The sequence below is a fragment of the Numida meleagris genome, chromosome 3, assembly GCF_002078875.1.
Source record: "Numida meleagris isolate 19003 breed g44 Domestic line chromosome 3, NumMel1.0, whole genome shotgun sequence".
Lineage (NCBI taxonomy): Eukaryota > Metazoa > Chordata > Aves > Galliformes > Numididae > Numida > Numida meleagris.
In genome coordinates, this window is record NC_034411.1 from 41,936,368 (window position 1) to 41,955,884 (window position 19,517).

At 38.1% G+C, this 19,517-nt stretch overlaps 1 protein-coding gene across 5 annotated transcripts in view; it reads right to left on the reverse strand.

The window, feature by feature from the left end:
* Positions 1 to 19,517, reverse strand: part of SMOC2 (SPARC related modular calcium binding 2) — a 139,681-nt gene that overhangs the window by 83,556 nt on the left and 36,608 nt on the right. For all 5 annotated transcript variants that reach the window (XM_021392109.1, XM_021392110.1, XM_021392108.1 and 2 more), the window contains exon 2: positions 9,457 to 9,628. In XM_021392109.1, coding sequence (XP_021247784.1) covers positions 9,457 to 9,628 — 172 coding nt within the window. The remainder of the gene's footprint in view (positions 1 to 9,456; positions 9,629 to 19,517) is intronic.

Consider the following 19,517-nt stretch of genomic DNA (forward strand, 5'->3'; position numbering starts at 1 on the left):
TCATCTCTAGGTAAATGGGCTTTTACATCCCAGAACCTTGCTGGAAAAAAAAATACTTCTGGCATAGAAACTGAGCATGAAGATGCATGAGTTTACCTTAAATTGCCTCATTTGGACAGTACTAGATGTCAAACTGGGCTAACGCAGGGCTTGATGGTTTTTAGCACAGTACACTGGCCGATGTGTTCATGGCACCACCATGACTTAGCACCAAGACTGGAAAGGCAACCAGAGGTTACTCAAAGACATACACAGCCTGAGGTATACAACTGAAGAGTGCATGAGAGTGGACAGAATACACAAAACTATGGAAATTGCAGTGTTGTAGCTGTTTAGACAGGTCTTTCTGAATTATCCAGAGGAGTCTAATGTCTGGAAGGCAGAGGTGAAATTTAAAGCCATCTTAATTGTGTGCTAAGCTTCAGTATGCAACATCAAAAGCTTTCAGCTAGGAGGTAACACCAGTAGGCAGCTGTGGCATCCAGGAAGATTCTTTCAGATGTGAGGGGGCAGGAGCAGAAGACTTCCTGGAGTAACACTAAGGGTGATACAAAATTGTAGTACGAAGGAAATTCTGAAAACAGAATTAGCCTTACAAACAGCACAACTTGGAACTTGTTTCATTTTTTGTCTTATTTTCAACACTGAAGAACCTAAAACACTAAGCTTAAAAAAAAAAAAAAATCCACCAACTTCAAATCTTGGTAATCTTTGAAATATATATATGAGAGAGAAGTCTATTAATGGAAAGTCAAAGTTTATCTTTAAAATAATGACACAAACTCATCAAGGGTGTAAACACCATCTAGAAAGCGATGTTTAGTACAACAATCTACAGCAGCTTGGAGGCTCCACGGGAAGATCTAACTTAGATTCTCTCATGGAAAAATAAGTAGCTTGTCAAAGGGATAGATCTATGTCCTTGAAAAGACTTTCATTTAGCTCATCTGCTGTTTCTTGGTTTCCTATATATTTCAGTAAGAATAAAATTACCTTTCCCAGTCCCCATACACCGAAGCAGACTTCACGTGCTTTCAAAGAGATACTGTATGTGATACGGGCTTGTTATGCATTTATGCATAAAATGTACTTCATAGCTTATTATTTTATTATAGATAGAATATGCCACTGAACATTTCAGAAACATTTACAACTCAGTTAAAACCACTTATAAAGTGGCTAATCATTTAAAGAAAATGTTCTCCTGAGGACTTTCCACATCTACTTAGTTCCTATGGGACAGAGAAAGCGTTTCTAAAGCCACAGAGATTTGAAAAAGCAGACCTAGCATAGACACAGATAATCCAAATATCTCTTGCTGTTTCACTACAGGTTTCGCTTGCTGTCGCTCCAGTATGCTAGAATACCTATATATAATTACTTGCCCTTAAATTTAGAAATATACAGTGCATGAAGCTGTTTAAAGTTAGCTATCCAGCTGAACACTTTGCTGAATTGTCCTAACAATGAACCTGGTTCATTCCTACCTCTGTGCTTCTTTTCTAATTCTACACTCTTTTGCTAACTGGTAGCAATTGGATGAAAGTCTAATGCTCTTCATTTGTAGTTCATTTAGTATCTTAAGGTTTTATTCAGAGCACAATTTGGATTCCATGGGACAAACTACTCACAACACAAACATTTTCTAGGAGACTTGGCCAAAGATAATGCATATTCAATGCAAGAACTGATCATGTCTGTATCAACAAAATACATAAATAGCAGTAGTCTTTAGCAGCAGGAAACACCTAACAAGCTATATGTGCTCAGCGTTTCAGTTTCAAAGATGCAGAGATTATTAGTTTTTTCGGTCAGAAAGGACGTCTGCACAGACATTTAGCCTGACACAGCCATTAAAAAAAAGACTTGCTTTGTGACAAGGGCTGGCTGATTCTTTCAGTCTCTATTTTTATTGCTGCATTCGGGATTCAAACAAAACAGCACAGCAGTCTTAGCCTAAACTCTCCCCTACTGGCATCCCACAGTGGTAGGCAGTGTGGAGTTCTTTTTGTTGTCTTCTTTTTTTCAAGTTTTGCAACCACCCAGCAATGTAGATAGCTAAGCTTTAAGATAAAATAAGGAATGCTGTGCTGGAATCCTTCCTGGCACAATAATATTTCTCCCAATTTGCAAACTCACATTTGGAGAGATATAGCCTGACTAGAACTGAATCAAATATTTGCAATAAAAACTAAAGCTACAGCTTTCTGATATTTTACATACCAAAGGCCAGACTAGGCTTTCTGAACAGAACACTGATTTGATAAATAGTTTGGATAAGCCTAATATGGGCCAATTTAAAATTCTTGCTCTGAAAGTCTGAGAAGGCTTGCAGTTATTTGTAGTTTCAAGTCTTCAGTGCAGTATTATTGCTTTAGCACTACTAGTTTCTACTTCACCTAAGATTTTCACATCATATTAAACTTGAAAATTAAATTAAAATTACATGACCAGAAATGAAAAAAAAAACCCTTCAAAAATAATTTTAAAAGGACTGCTTTTTTTTTTTAAATTCTAAAAAGATATCCTTTTTGTATAAAATCATAAAAGAATGCTCTTTTGTGATTTGTTTCTGTGCAGTCTGGCTTTGGCACATTCCACATTGAGAAATATGATCAAGAAAAATGGACTATTTTTCAAAGAGATAAATTCCATCTCCAGTAAATTATGGATAATATTTCAGTGTTGTTTGTGTTGTTTTCCATGTGCCAGTAGACACACACAAAAAACCAAAGGATATTCCACAAAAAATATTCCACACATACTTAACACTTTATCCACTCCCATTAAATACCTACCAGAAAGCAAAATCAGAAGCCAGCTCTTCCTGTTTTCAGGAACCACATAAATTATAACTTCATCAAGCTGCTGAATATTTTGTCTTAAATTAACACTTTACTACAGTAGCTTGATACACAGCAAAACTGAAGGCTCAGAAACAAAATATAAGGAGGCTGCAGATGTACAGGGTTTGTGTCAGGTCTGCCAGCACTGCAGTCTGGAAACTTGCAGTCATCCTACAGATCAAATGCAGTACTCACAGTGAGAAAATGTCTGGAAAAGGAGGAGGTAGCTTCTAGCTAGAAGCATTTTGAGATAAAAAAAAATCTGCTCTATAATAATATTTCCAGGAAAAGATGTATCAAAAAAAAAATCTGATACCTCTTCTCAATTGCCTCATTTTAGTATTTTTTTCCCAAAATACTTTTAAAATTTTGCATCCATTTTTTCCACTTTTTCCTGAAAAATGCGAGCACAGAAAATAAAAGAAAAGAAGAGCAAGGAGGTCAAGTGAAAACTGATTTACTCTCAATCTACAGACCAGGCAAGCTTTCAGTATGTGTTAAGGTTTACTTTGTATAGAATGATACCTTGGTCCAATCCCCCTTTCACTCACTGCAGTTTGGAAAAGAACTAAACCAACTCAATATGGCTTTCTCTCTCCAAACAAAACATCTCAGGAGCATGTTCTGCCTCCCAAGCGTAGCCCACAAGCCTGCCATCCAGGCAGCAGGAGGGCTGCCCAAGCCAATGTCCCTGCCTATGCGCTGATGTGAGGGATATGCTTAGGCACTACAAGCAAACATTGGGCCCACACCTGGCTCTCAAGCAAACCTGAGCTTGATGTCAGCCTCTGAGGGAATAGAGGATTAGGTCTGCACTCAGGAACCATGTCCAGCATTCATAACCCTGTTCATTAGGTATGAAGCAACAGCAATATTTCCCCAAAGGATGCTTGAATTCATGAATTATGGGACCAAGATCTATTTACAAGCCAAAAAACACCGCAGCTCAGTTACATACTTCTTTCTCTTCAAAATGGGAACCATCATACCTGTAGTTTTAGCCTGAAAATAAGTTTAAGCCTGACAGAAATATACCTTAATTCATATCGTAATTCAAACATATCCTCATTCACACATTCAATCACGGTACTAATAATTTAAATGACAGAAACTTCATACTATTTCTGAAAGCTCAGTTTTAATGAAACAGAAATGCTAAGTGTTTCTCTCTCCTAAGGAAAGCAAATAGCAAATAATGAAATACCTCTTTACAGTGAGGCTGGATCAGGCCCTGGGCAACCTGATCTAGCTGTGCATGTCCCTGTTCATTGCAGGGGAGTTGGACTAGATGACCTTTAAAGGTCCCTTCCAACTCTAAGGATTCTATGATTCTATGGGAAATTCCACTCATACTTTGATGCATTCCAGTACTTTATGTGAATCACGAGAATGAAGATACTACCTTTTGTTATGTCTGTGATAGTCCATAAAAGAACAGCATTTTTTTCAACAGCTAGGCTCTTTAGAATACCATAAATGAGTTAAGGTCTTTTCCAACCTGAGCAATTCTATGATTCTATGAGCTATCTAGGGTTTCTAATGGAGAAAGAAGGTCTCTATAGCTGTAGAATAATAATGACACTGATCCCAAATCTTCCATTAGCCTAGCCAGAACTAAAGCTTGTTGTCATATCAATCGATCAAATCAATCAGTCAATCAAGTCTTTTTAAAAAGTACTTTCATTAGAAAACCCTTCAATGCCACTGAACTCCACCCAGCATCATCATTTCAGGTTTAAAAGTAATGACATTACTTATTGTCATGAGAAATGACTTGAAAAGCCTTAATTTATTTGAAAACTGCTGCAGAAAATATGAGTTCATGTCTTCGAAGTTCAGGGGAAAAACTTCAGTAGTGTGAATAAGTAGGGTAAAAAAAACATGATAGAAAAATTACTCACTGATTTTAGCATAGGGGAAACTGACAGGAATCTGCAGAAATTATTTTAAGCATTCTCTCTTTTTTTTGTATTAACAATGCAAAATTTTCATTACTTAATAGAAAGTATTAATATTCTACAATGTGATGAGACTATATTTTACAGAGCAATTCTAATCACTTACAGGAAGAGAGAGAAAGTCTCTTTTACATGGAATATACAAGGTGCCCCATGAAACAAAGCAAACAAACAAAGCAAACAAACCTGTTATATTTATAAATTTATCAGATCAAGAAGGAGGTCCTCACTCAGCAGAGTACACTAAACAGGTGCACACTTAGGTTTGAGCATACACAGTAGTTACCAGAACTACACGCTGGCTTATAGCCAGGTTTGTACTAGCCACTCTGGGGCTCAAGGATCTTGATTTCCCTGTGACAGTCCCTAAACACCTAATGCGATTAAAACTACTAGAGTAGTTGATGGTCTGAACCACAGAGAGTGCTTACACAAAACTTGTCAAAGCCAGCACGCTCTGAAACCTGAGAATTTTCACAAGACAAAAAGAATCTTCATCCAAGTTGCTGTGGAGTTTCACAGAGCCATATAATAACTTTGTTCCAGGCTGGTAAGAGAAATTGCAAAGATGAGTTTGTGCTATCCTCCTCAGAGCTGAATTCAGGAAGGCCTGAATGCTTACATCTCCCATTTCCTCAGCTGAGTAATACTACTTCTTTCAAAAAGTAAACAAGAATTAAGCAAAGCCTGGACTCAAAAGGACCCCCAAACTCTAGATGAAGCACAGTATGTGTCTGAGCACCAGCTGAAAAGCCACATAGCTTGGAAGACTGCAAGTAGGGCATTACTCAGGGTCTCGGGGATTTGCTAGTCCCCAGAAAACCAGCCTCAAAATAATACTGAATGAAAAGGATGATGAGAAAGATGGATCCTCCCCAAGCAGCGTGAAAACAAGATATAACTTAAACTTTTGATATCCTTCAGTATCGTGACTTAATTAGGAGGAACACATAATTCTGCAAAACACAAGACAAAACACATTTACAGTATTTATTTCCCATTGGCTTATTTGGTGGTGTATTTTTTCCAGTTTAAATGATAAATCCCAGAAAAAGCAGTGCTGGGTCAGGCATAGTAATGCAAACCTCGGTCTGGACATTTATGGAGACAAAGTAATCTGGACTCCTTCGTCCATCACATCCTTGCTCTGGGGAAGTTTTCATGCCATGACAACCTCTCCTACACATCAGACAGTGAAAGGAGATAGAGACAATAATATTGTGTCTCTGGGGCCTCACTGCCTTCCTCCTCAAAGATCCCAGAAAAAATTATCTGCAGAGGTTACAAGGGGTCTCCAGAGCATACCTCTCCCACCTCTGCTGGGGAAGCTGCTTTTAGCTGGTACATTGTATGCTTCTGTTTCCACACAAGCACAGCCTTCTGAAGTAACCTTTGCCATGTTCCAAATCATGTAAAATCGCCATTAACTGTAAGACAGTAGCTACTGGACCTACAGGAGATTGCAGTGCTGGGCAAAACTCCCTGCTCATAATTCAATATAAATTAAAGAGGTTTTTTCTTTTGGCTTTTATAACAATTTTTTTTTTTTTTTTTGGTGGGGGGGAGGGAGGAAGGGCTGGATATAAATAGTACTTCTGCATGCTTGGCCCTGTTTTCAAGATTAAGAAACTTCTTGCACTTTTCACATGCACTGACAAAGAGTATCATAGGCCAAGCCTTCCTGCAAGACATCGAGAGTGCTCCAGTCCCATCCTCACTAGTTGTAGTAGACAGAACAAGTCTAAGCACTAAGAACTCATACCCAAGGTCGTGCTAGCCATAGGAAGAGATCTACCCTGATACATAAGAACAGCTAGGCTCAAGTTCTCAGGCTGAATAGCCTTAAGCCTCTACAGGAGGGTGGCTCTGTGCATGCTGCCTAATGAGGACTGTCCCTGGCCCACACTAACTCCCAGGCCACAAAGATAAAGTCTTAGGGAAAATACTGTCTGGCTTGCGCTCAAAGTATAGCAGGGATCAGTCTACCAACTTACCAGAGCAGACAGCCATACAGTGTCCTGGCACTGTTTGATTTAGTAATTTAGGAATAGCCTCTGTGTCTTTCTGACCTGTTTAAAAGCAAGCACATTACTCTCGCATTTCTTCTGTGTTTTCTTTCTCAGGATATGCAGGGCCAGATTTACTGTGAAGCATTTGTGTGTTTGTGTAGTAGATCCTAGTCATAGGTGATACTTTAACAGTCCTCCTAACACAAATAATATTTCTCAACTGTTAACATACATTTATTTACTAGATTCATAATCTTGTTGCACAGTAAACTTCTGTCAAGTAAATGGCAAACGTCCAGAAATTCAGAGTTCAGATTTTGTTTGGAAAAGTATTGAAAGACACGGATGGTCATCTACAGTTTATGCAAATCATTTGAGCCCTCTGAAACTGCAAAAGCAGGCTGGAAATTTCACATCATCATAACTTATGATAACTTTTCCAAGTTTAGCAAAAAAAAATCCAGCACTGTGTGCAAGTGGACTGGAAAAAATATACATATTTGTTATAAAACAAAGGAAGAGAAGGAAGGGAAGGTAGGAAAGGAAAGGAATGAAGGAAGGGAAGGAAGGGAAGGTAGGGAAGGACTCATAACTTCCACATGCAAACATAGATGCTTCTTTCACTAATGTTAACAACTTCAAAATCTGATTCAAAAACAATATTTTAATGTGCTATTTTTGTTGGTTTTAGGGAGACATGAACACTTTCAAAAGAATTTGTTTTCATTCCAACAGAGAATGAAAACAAATGCTGAAACCTTGAAAGTTGCCCTGAAACTGAACCATCATCTTTGCTTAGTTTAATAAAAGAACTCCTCACTCTTGTCAAGACTCACCTGTTGGTTAATTTCACTACTCAAAAGCAACTGGCCCAAAAGGGGTCTTAATCTGAGGATTTCCTCCACTCTCTCAGGAGAATGTTTGATTGGACTACCAATAGTATCAATACTAAGACTGAAGCAGCTGCTAGGCCAGTGGATCATTTTTTCCTTCTCTAAAACTTGTTTTCACAGCTTGAAATATTGCTGATGATCCCAGTGATGGGTAAGAAAAGAGACGGTGACCACTTGAAAATTTAGGACTATTTTAACTGAATTAGAAATATGAAGAAAACATTAAATGAAAAGAGAACTAGTCCCTTGCTGATTTGGTATATTGCTGTATCATATATTTATTAGATTGTATGATTTTGGCAATCAAAATCAATTCCAAGTCTACAATTGTACTGACGTGCTACACATTAATACATACACAGTGAATGAGTACTTCTCCAAATGCTGGCAGAAAAAAACATGCCAGCATTGCAGGATACACTTTGGGTAGGGCAATTAAAGGCACCCCCAAAGAAAAAAAAATCTTGCAGATGACATTATCAACCTGGTAAGAAAAAACAATAAACAAAAACACTTTGAAAAACTCATTTCTGCTAAAGTGTATAATACACTAAATTTATATACAATGAGCAAAAACAAAGCTCACAATAATTCTCTCTGTTGTTCATAACTGTAACAAAAACTTGGGCTCAGATAGCTTCATTATGTTATCCTTGTTCACATAAGTAAATAGATCCATCAGCTAATACAATGGCTTATTATGGAAGGGCTGAAAAATGAGCACGGTGTTTCATTTAGGCAGAAGATGAGACTGAATGTCTCTTTGAAACAGGCTTGATGCTTCAGAGGCTTGCTGGAGCTAATGGAGAGAGACGACGTGGAAAATTGCCTCCTACAGGTTGAATCTGTGTGGTCCCTGGGGTTTTCTTCTGCCCTCCTCTTTCTCCTTTGTGGACAGAGAGAAAGGGAAAGTAAATCTTTGAGTGCTGCTATTCTTACATTTTAAAAGAAGATCATTGTGTGCACTTCAGTAGGGAACTATGTCATGTATCTCTTAGCGTGACAACTGAGGTCTCTAGCACCAGCGTACTCTGAAAGTGAAAAGGTTAACCTGTGAAAAGTGAAAAGCATTGGAACTGGAGCACTAGGATCGTGTGTTGCACAGTTTCTCCAAAGAGAAGTCAGAAGTAAAAGAGTAGATGTAGCTAGATACAGCTTATGAGGCCTCTAAGCACTACAAACCATTTAATTCATTTTTCATAGTTACAACATTTGAGGATTCACACAATTTTCTGTTACGTAGAAAACATTCTGCAATTTCTACTCACTTTCAATGGAGGGATTGTATTTTGAAGCTAACTAAAACAACAGCAACCATTTGGACTTTATTTTACTTTTTCCTGGGCAAATAACCGTTGGAAAACATACAGCTGAATTCAGCTCTAACTCAGTACAGCAAACTTCAATAGACAAGCAACTTCAGGAGGTAACAATCTTCAGAGTTACTCTGAGCTTGGCAGTGAGATGGTCCTTCAGGACAAGGACTTAACCATTCAATTTCCCTAATGATTTCTTACAGTGTAAGAAGGTGAGGGAACCATATTTTTGCTGAGGGTGAAGATTAATTTAAGTTTTTGTAGCACATTATTATAGAATCAACAAGACAAATTTAAATCTACTTGCTTTCAGGCAATGTTAAAGTACAGCACTATTAGTTCTCAGTATATTCATTAAATTTCAAAAGCTATTTTAAGTCTATTATATTGCATTGTTATCAAAGGAAAATATTGGAAAGATTCAATTTGCTCACCCTTGCAGTTGCCCCGATAGGCAATTTCCAGCTGAGGATCTTTGCATTTTGCTCGTTGAAATTCACACCGGGACAAAAATGTTCTTCCATCAGATGCACAAAGCGATTTCTGAGGAGAACCTGCACAATCCAGGCTGCATTCTCTGTCTTTGTCTTGATCCACCCTCAGAAACTAGAAAAAAACATATTAATGCTGTAGCAATACTATTCTCATGTGAAAGCTGCTCCATGATTCCTCCCCCAAGGAATACATGCAAATATTACCCAAAAATGAAAAGAAAGTTTTGTCCTTTTCACCTATTCAAATAATAGTTTATTCAGTGTATGTGGGGTTGTTCAGCTTCTGCTATGAAATGGTAATGATTGCAATATTTCTGTAACATACAATAAAAACACTGTCACAATCAGGAAATCTATGGATCCTCCTTTAACCATTGTGAAGCTGAAAACAGTGTCTTGGAATCTTTAGAGCAAAAAAATGGTGATGGAAGAAAAATTTTCCCCAGTAAAAAATGAGACAGCAATGTATAACTGTCAATTTTATTTGCCATGGATTAACTAACCTATAATAACAAGCTGAAGAGTCTATTCTAAAGATCCAAATAAGATTTTCTTCACCCAATTCCCATCTAAAAATATTTCCATGATACATCCAATTTATTCAGTTCAGGAGGCCTGAAGAGAATATGAGCAAGGTATGAGAACCATATGAAATGCAACAGATCACATTGAAAATGTGAGGACTCTTCAACAAAACAAAAATTTCAGAAACACTGTATAAATATATTTGTATTTGTATGCAAGCTTGCTTATAAAAACATAAGCCTGAAGAGGCAAATGCTGTAGGTAGTATAGACACAATAGTGTCTCACGTGCTATTCCAAAGAGCCTCATAATGGGCCAGAAGATAAAACCTGAAACAGCCAACGCATTGCACGCTATGTCTCTACATAAGTAATTTTATTCAATTTCTTGACAAACAACAAAAAGTTCTGATTACTTCATTAAGTTCTGTCCCACCTATGACATGCATCACCCACATCTTCAGTCTCCCAGGAGTCTTCCTGTCCAAGGGGTGTAACTCCTCAGAAGTGTTCCTGCATTAGTTTGGTTAACCCACTGACTACAGTATTAACTTTTTAGGACTGGTATAGGGCAGTTCAGTATCCTCTCACACAGGAGAGCCCTGCAAGACCTCTGCTACTCAAATTCTGTCATCTCTGCCCATTACAACACAGGTTTCCCCTTTCTCAGAAATTCAACCTTATCTTCTTTAGAAGACAGTGATTGAGTATACGCTGATAGAATTAATTAAGGTTGGCCACATTCCGAATTTCAGCAAACACTCCCCCCCATATGGTTCTGTCACAAAGCCACCCTAAAATCTCCTGGATGCTCATTGGATTGGTCCTGGCAGTGAAGCATGCTTTGGTTGGACTAGATGATCTTAGTGGTCTTTCCCAACCTTACACGATTCTGATTCGAAACCACAGAGACAGCCAGCAGATCTCAGTGTCCTCTTGGTACTGTGAGAAAGAGGAGCAGCTCACCCTGGAACATACTGCCAAAAGACAAATCAGTTCTTATGTTGCTGCATGCAATGCAGAAACAAATATAGTATTTTATCTTCTGAGCTTCTGAAAGGCTGAGATGAGGACTGAGGTGAAACCACTGACTCCTCAGATGAACTTCTCTATCATTTTGCTGTTTCTGAATAAACACAAAGTTATGCAAGGTATATAGCTACCAGGAGATAATCATTCCCCCAAGCATAATGAAGCACAAAGCAGTGGATCTGAGAAAAAGTCTTCATTCAGTGGAAACACTGGTTTTATCAGTGCTGTTTCACCATCATAAACCTCAGGTATGAAAATTTGGAAATTTTGGAATTCAGATTACAAATGAAGGTTACTAGGAGGAAAGTTTCAAAAAATGAATAAAAGACAACAGTGAAGACTGTGTCTCTGCCCAATCTCCAAACGATGGTGCTCTCCAGGGCCTGGACAGGTGCCCTGATGAGCTGCAGGGAAGCGGTGAGGTCCTCCAAGATTCCCTCTTTTGCCTAAGTCAGGCTGTCAGAAGGGACAACCTTGGAGGCATCTGCAGGACTCTGGGATTAGGCCTAGTCAGGACTATGAAAACCACTTTTCAAGGAAATCATAGACTGCATGGGGTCTCTGACAGAGGGACTGGATCCAGTTCACTGCTCTGCCTCAGACATCCCAAGGGGATTTTGTGATGGCAAGTCAAGCAATCTCCCTTTTCCTATTTTGTGAAGTAAAGATCAGCGTACAGCCCTTCTCTGCTTGTAAGACTACTCCTTCCATCTCTGTAATGGCTAGGAACTTTCCCACTGTTAATTTATCCTCAGCAACATCTCTGTTGGGCAGACAATTATTTTTCAAGAGCATAGGAAGACTTCATGACCCACAAAATATCATGTGGTAGATCAGGGAACTGAACCCAGGCCTCAGGAAAAAAAGAAATCATAGAGAGAAACAGTCTCATTTCTGTCCTATTTTCCTCCCAGACTTTCCTCATCTTTTCTTTTCTGAGCTGATGCAGGAGTTTAGATGGGTATGCCTGATGTGAACAAACCACAGTGACACAGTGGACAGAAAATCCCCTTAATTGTCTGAGGAACAAAATCCACTCCCTTGAGAATGTGATAGTTCACAGATAAAGTTATATTTTAAAGGGCACTTATCCAAAGAGTTTTATTTAAGTATTTTATTATTTCAAAGCCTTAGAGGAGATTAGGGTAAATTATGGGTTCAAGAATATTCAAGCAACCTGGAAAAACAGAGGATGAAGACATACCCAGGAGACAAAACCACTTGAATAGCTTGTTAGTTAGCCAAACCTCACTAGAGAATTTGGGTTGTACATCTAAACAATTTCCACCAAGCTAGCGTAACTGACCGATTTAAGAGCAGGAAGGACAAAAAGGCAAGCAATTGCTAGAAAATATAGTATATGAGAGAGCCTAGGAAATGCACTTTAAAAAAAAATTAAGGGAAAGAAGATTAAAAATGTGATTGAAAATTGGAAAATAGTCCACTGTTATCTTTACTGTTTATCTGTACAGCAGCATATGCAGCCAAAAGAATAGATAAATATGTCAAAGCCATTAGAAACACCGAAATACACAAGGGATAGGAGATTTGCTATATGCTTAGATAGAAACAAGCAGTCAGTGACATAGAAACTGGAATCACACTAACGCACATCTTACAGTTATTACATCATTCCTTTTCTTTGAAGAAGGGGAGTTCAGGAAGAGAGAAGGATGGTTTGAAACATGAGTCAATGGACGAGAACGTTGTTCATCCTGAACAGTGGCTCTTCTATTTCTATCTGTAAGTTCATTTACCAATCAAATTTGTTATTGTAAAAAGACAAGATTCACAGAAAGACAAGCTTAAAGCGGTATTTTTCTTACTTGCTGGTAGCAACTAAGCTGAAGCCAACAACAGTTGAACGACCTGAGGTGGAACTATTTTGAACACCCAGAAAAAAATAAGACAGTTATGACTAAACCCTACTAGAATGCAAACCATTTTCAACAGAGAAGCATTCCTGCCCCTAATAGTGCAGAAAGCAGCCAAGTTTCAGAAAATTGTTTTCAACAACAAATTTGAGCTTATGCTACAGACTATCAAATGCGACTCCCTAACTGGAGTTGGCACTTACTTATCCTCTGCTTTACATTTTAATATCATCAAATATTTTTGCAGTCTCCAATTTATTTCAGCCTTTTCAATGCATATTTTACAATAACCAGTTTCCAAGGGGGCTATTATTCTACAATAGGCACTGCTTTAAATTCACACACAGTATTTCCAAGAAGAAAGGATAATAATGGGAATATTTCAGAAGACTTCTTGATTATTAAGTTTACCTCAGTTGACAAAACTAAAATTCACTATAAACTACATGTATCTACTTAATATTTTATCTGTGCTCATATCTGTTATTACAGTCATGTGTTTCAAGCACCATGAAATTTCACTGTTTTCCTTCTCTGTCACATACACCGAAGGTTCTTAATGCTGTTAGAAATACTGTTCCCTCTGTAGAACCAGCAGTCCCAGTGAGATTTCATCCTTCAGATGCTTCAGTGCTATCAAACCAAAATCATCATATTATGAAGTTGTAGATACCTGAAACCTTGCTTTTGTTGGGGAAAATTATTTACACCACTTTGTATTCTGCTTTGCTTTACCTTTCCACCTTGTTCTTGTCACTGGTCACGCAGCTGGGCTGTGGACAATCAGGATATTTTTTTCCTTAACCACAAGCAACATGCTACAGTCCATGAGATAGTTTTTCCATGTCATGGTTTTGTGATTTTTGGTTATTGGTATTCCACATCATAACATCATGTAGTGGATATACCTGGTTCTCAGAAGAGAAGGACTACAGTCCCCACGGCACTTTGCTCCTTTGTTACCATTTTCCAGCTGGAGGGAAAAGATAAAAGCTCACAGTATAAAAACTTGCAGATCACAAGACCTCGTCCCTTTTTCCGCCCGTCTCTCGTCTTGACAGCACCTCACTCTCCAGCCGTCTTATCGTCGGTAGTAGAGTAAGGCCTACCTTGATTTTGGGACATTCTCTGTATTGGATTTATCAGCTTAAATTGTAATTATATTGTATTATAGTGTGTTGTTTTGCATTCCGATATCTTATTTAGTAAATTAGTTTGTTTCTCCTCAGATTGTTGCCGCTGTTCTTTGCTCTCAGGGCCATCTCCTTACCCTTTTCCCCTTTTCCCTTTTCCCGGGGCGTGGACCCGTGGATCCCCCGTTCCCTTTGTCACAGAACTGGGCCGAACGCCCGTAAACCGTTGACATTCCAGTACTTCAAGAGTAAGCATCAGATTGTTTCTTTACTGTGCCATTAAACAGTTTATCAAGATAACACATCCGTAAAGTTGTTCACTACCACGGCATAACCTGCATCTTCTCTTTGTCTTACACAATCCAATTTTATGCAGGGATTTGGTTTCATTCCCTCTGGTATACATTCTGACTACTCACCACTTTTATGGAAAAAAAAAAAAAGGTCTTCATGTGAAAATGAACCACATGCAGATTTCTACATTTCCAGTACACAGAACTGGGATGCCACCATCTACAGTGCAGAGCAACTCTCTCCACTAAGCACGATAAATCATGCCACAAGAAAAAAGGCACAAGGCTGCAAAGTCAACTACTGGATACTTCTACAAGCCAAAAGGCCGGTGCAAGAAAGCAGAAGAATAAAGACCAATGTTACCATTTCGGCACAGGAGTGCAGGCATCTCTGTCCACCCAAGGAAAAGGTGGCAAGAGATGCACTTAGGCTGAAATATAAAAATTAGTTATTGAACTTGGCTTGCAGCCTTTTAAATAGCAATGTAAAACACTGCGCCACATTTCATGATATAGTGCACAGCTGTGAATTGTCTTTGGTCAGAGAGCATTGTCTGATTTTAATCTGAGCAAGACAAGGCAGTGTACCCCCCAACTTCTTTTTTTCTTTTTAAATCCATTTATTTTTTAATTTGGAATGGTAACTCTAGGAAAGTTTATTCGCAGTTGTGTAGTGATGTCCTTAGCACAAAACAGGACGTGTGCATCTACCTAGCTCAAAGCAATCTATGCTGAACCTATTTTTACTTTGCCTTAATGCAAATTTTCCTACTACAGTGGATGACCCAGAAACTGCTTCTTTTCTGTCTGTGGAGAGAAACTCCATTCTCTTCTATGAGATCAACTTGGGGTCTGTAGATTAGGAGAAAGAAAGACCTAGAAGTTTATGGATTCAGATGGTCGCTCAGCAGTTTAACCTTCCCTCAGCTTAGAACGACCTTCAATAGCCAGAGGACAGTTACACCCTCCAATAACAGTAGGTACTCAACCATACTGACAACAGGTTTTTATTGTTACTTTTTGTGGATTCCTTATAACTGATTTACAAAACCTCCCGTCTAACTGAGTGAAAACTACTGCATCACAACCCAAGATGAAGATCAAATCAGCCTGTAAAACAGCAGAGTATTTCATGTTGGGGGACTGGGGTGGAAAAGTCCTGATAAACAAGCAGAAGAGAAAAGATGGATGCTAGACATTGCTGTTTTATTTGGAATAGACTAGTGCTAGACTATTGCATTGAAAGGCAATTTCTTTATCCTGCATCTGGTTACTGTAAGGTGTTGAATAGAATGATCCGACTTGCCTGCTGCTGGCACTGGAGGTCTGCGAACAAACTTTGGAGCAGTGAGCTTTAAAGTGGCTCTGTGCTCAGAGCTTTGGGCTGTTGAAAAACGTGCTGATCTGCAGTGATTTATGTAGTCATGCTTGTTTTGTCTGATAGTTGTCTGAAGGGCAGATGTGGAAACCTCCAAGCTAGGAAAATTTGTTCCCTCTGGGCTCATCTACAATGGGAAAATGAGTTAGACAATAGTAATAGATATGTATATATACATGCATGTATGTGTATATACACACTTCATTGTGTATATATATCCACATATGCAGACTATATGTAAAGTGACACAATTGTTTTTATTTGAAATACACATGTGAATATTTAAATATAAACATGCTATAGTCTGCCTTAGAGAGCATTCTACCCAGCTAGATTGTCTCAGTCAATCTGCTTTAACAAAACACCACTTATTTTTCAAGATTATCTAATCACTCTTGCTAAGAATGAAGCAGAAGGTGCATTTACAGAACAAACCTTACTCTCACCTTAACATCATGCAAAAGCATTCCATCTTAGTACTGAACTCTCTGGAAAGTCTAAATACTTACTTTCCTTCTAACTGAGGACTTAAGACAGTATACCAAATGACACATTCAAAATGACAACTGTTTAACTGCCGTACTCAACTTATCTTTAATAGATTAGCTTACCTTGTACAGACCCAATGAAGCAAAACAGTCCTTCATGACTGTTTCAGGACAAAGCCAAGAGCTGCCTACTGCAAACTGCGACCTCCTTCTTTGTCCAGACATACAGGACATCACCATTGAAGTTAAGCTTGCATGGAAGAATTTAAGCAGGAAGGTGTCACATATATGACTAATCGGGTAATATAATATTCAGTTAGAATGTGCACATTTCTGCTATTACACTAGGCAAGGCTATTTGCACATGTAACAAAGAACCTCATCAAAACATTTGTGTCTTTTCTTAATGGTAAAGGTTGGAGAAGGAAGGCTTTAGGTTTCAAAGATAACATCTGCTGAATATGAAAACATGATAAACTACACTATCATTTTGTTAAAAACAGCACAGAAAACTGGTTGTTAAACAGGATTGTAGTTGATTGACATGCTTGGCTTTAGCATATTATTTTTTGAACGTTTATTGCTTTAACAAGTATTTTGTTAAGTGAGTTCTACTGTGCTGTATTGATGAGTGGATGGTGGGTTGGAATGTCAGTACATCAATCAGTTATTTCTGTTGTTGCTTCATAAATGATTAAAAGAGGCACAACATCTCAATTCTATATCCATGTAAACTAGAAAGGATTGAGCTGGGATTAAATCAGACTGACAGGTTCTTTTCTGCTTTGAAGAAAAGATGGACATTAATTTAAGCAATCAACGTTTGCAGTGCAGCTGACAAACCCCAGTAACACAGTCCAATTATAATCCCAAAGTTCACCTTTACTGTATCATCAGAAAAGCTCCTCCAAACAGCTTAAAGAAATTTCAGGTGATCTTGGTGGCCATTTGGTTAATATTATTTCTTATCTACTATGAAGGAATTATTTTTGAGAGGTGGGGAAGCAGGGAGCTACAACCAATTCAAAGAATGATTGTGAGAGGTGGAGAGAGCGAACTTCGTAAGGGTTCAAAAGTGGTAGTTGTGTTTATTTTCTTCTATTTATTATACTTTTGATCAAAATTTAACTGAATTGCTTTGGTCTCTAGATACTTAGAGGAAGGTATTGAGAAGGTATTGAGATAGAGCTTTCTGGTGTTGTTTAACCATTCTGAGCATAGTATACCTGGAAATGTGATAAACACTGCAAGAAAGAGGGCTCAAAATCTCTTTTTTTATTTCTCCTCCCTTCCATTTAGTTTCATTTTGAAAAGAAACTTTAAGATAGTGCAATCACACCCCTTGAAGGACTATTCACCTGAATAGCTTAATTCTAGGATCTGATTCCATCGCTATTAAGGTAAATGCACAGACTTCAATAGGAGCAGGCTTGGGTTCAAGAGTAGCACTCAATCCTGATGAACTATCCGTTCAGAAGGACCTTGCACTGTGTCAATTGAATGCTCCTATAATACTGTCTTTGGAAACACAAAGCACTCCCTTCAAATGAATCATGCCAGAAGCTGCAAAGTCTAAGCAACAGAACCAGCACTAAAAATGAACTAAGGGTCTTAATTTTCAAGGCATGATAAATATTGACAGTGACACTAAAACACCCATTATCTGACTACATTCATACTACCAAGATAAGGAGTCTTCTGCATTCCACTAAAACACTCACTTTTGCTGAGCACAGTGTATTCAGCATAGATTAAAATAGCCCATGCATTTAGATGCATGAAGATACTTAGTAGTAACACAAGGGCACCACAGCAAAGACAAATGGATTCAAAGACAAATGGACTGCAATTTTTTTTCCCAAAAATAGTTTACTTGGCCTTTCATGGATAAAAAATCTTCCCTTTTTTTTTATAATTATTTTTAGCTCCAGTTTAAGGTAAACAAGTTGGTTTCTTTGATACTGCACCATCAAAATGATTGAAAATCATATTGAAACTCTGGTAGACCAGCCACACATTAGCTTGCTGTATGTGCTGCCTGAAAATTGAACTGTAAACTAGGGTGGAAAACATGACTGTTTTAAGTATTGTGCCGAGAGCAGCACTGTTTAAGATATAGTAAAAAGAAATAATTAAAAAAACCAGACAACTCTTATCAGAAAAGTGGTGTTCTTTGTACATGTTCAACCATTAACTGGAGAGACTACAGTCTTTGTATTTCTACAGTGAATATATAGATTCTGTTTCTTGTTTCAAGAGGCATTGCTGCCTTTGGTTTTGAAGTATTTTCAGTAAAGTATGGAGGTTCAACAGAGTTGTGTAACACCTACAGATAAACAGAACTTGAGTTACCAGAGACAAAACAACCTACCATTAAGTTTATACTTAAACACAAACTGAAAGAGCTTTTTGAAGGTATCCTATTCTGCATATATAGCAGTCCACTATTTTTTTTGATGTGTCATGTGCCCAGTGTTCTGCATTTTTCTCAAGTCACTGCTAAGTTTATGCCCTTCATTCTTGTGGTATTGTTATTCGTAATCTTTTCTTCGGCGGGTTGTTGTCATTTAGTCTCTCTTGTCAGTTGCCAGAAGTCACACAGGGAGAAAACAAACAGTGAAACAGTGGGATGTATTGTCTATGATTCTATGATCCTCTAGTTTACTTAAGCTTTTCACAAGTACTGATCTGATTTTCAGAATACAAGTGGACTAGCACAATCATCCAGTTAGCCAGTTTACTCACACATAGCTAATCTGCCTGGTTCATGTCTTTAATAACCACAGGTGCACTTGGGGAAAAACTGGAACATTTTACTTTTTAATCTTGGTCAAAGATTGCTCATGTGAAAAATATTTTGGCTTCTGAAGTATTGAAATGCTATTTTAAAATGCATATAAAATCTAAGTCAGATCAATATTTCTATATTTGAGGATTTTATTTTAGGATTAAAGAATACACACATACATCCCTACAGTGTCTGAGGTAGCTTAAAACAATAAAACTATGAGCCATGATCCACAATTGAAAAGAAGTGTCCATCTGAACCTCAGTCCTAACATTCAGAAATGTCCTCATCCACTGGTAGAGTACACAGGACACACAAAACCCTAAAAATCAGCTTTCAAGTGGTCTCAAACTGCATTCTCTGGGGTTGCCATTCTCATGCGATTTTTCTCTGAAATCATGAGAGGGAGTCCCTTCTTCCCAGCTCACCTCTGCGATCTTCTCACTGGACGCCCAGGAAGACACCAGCTCATACCAGTTCAACAGCAGTTT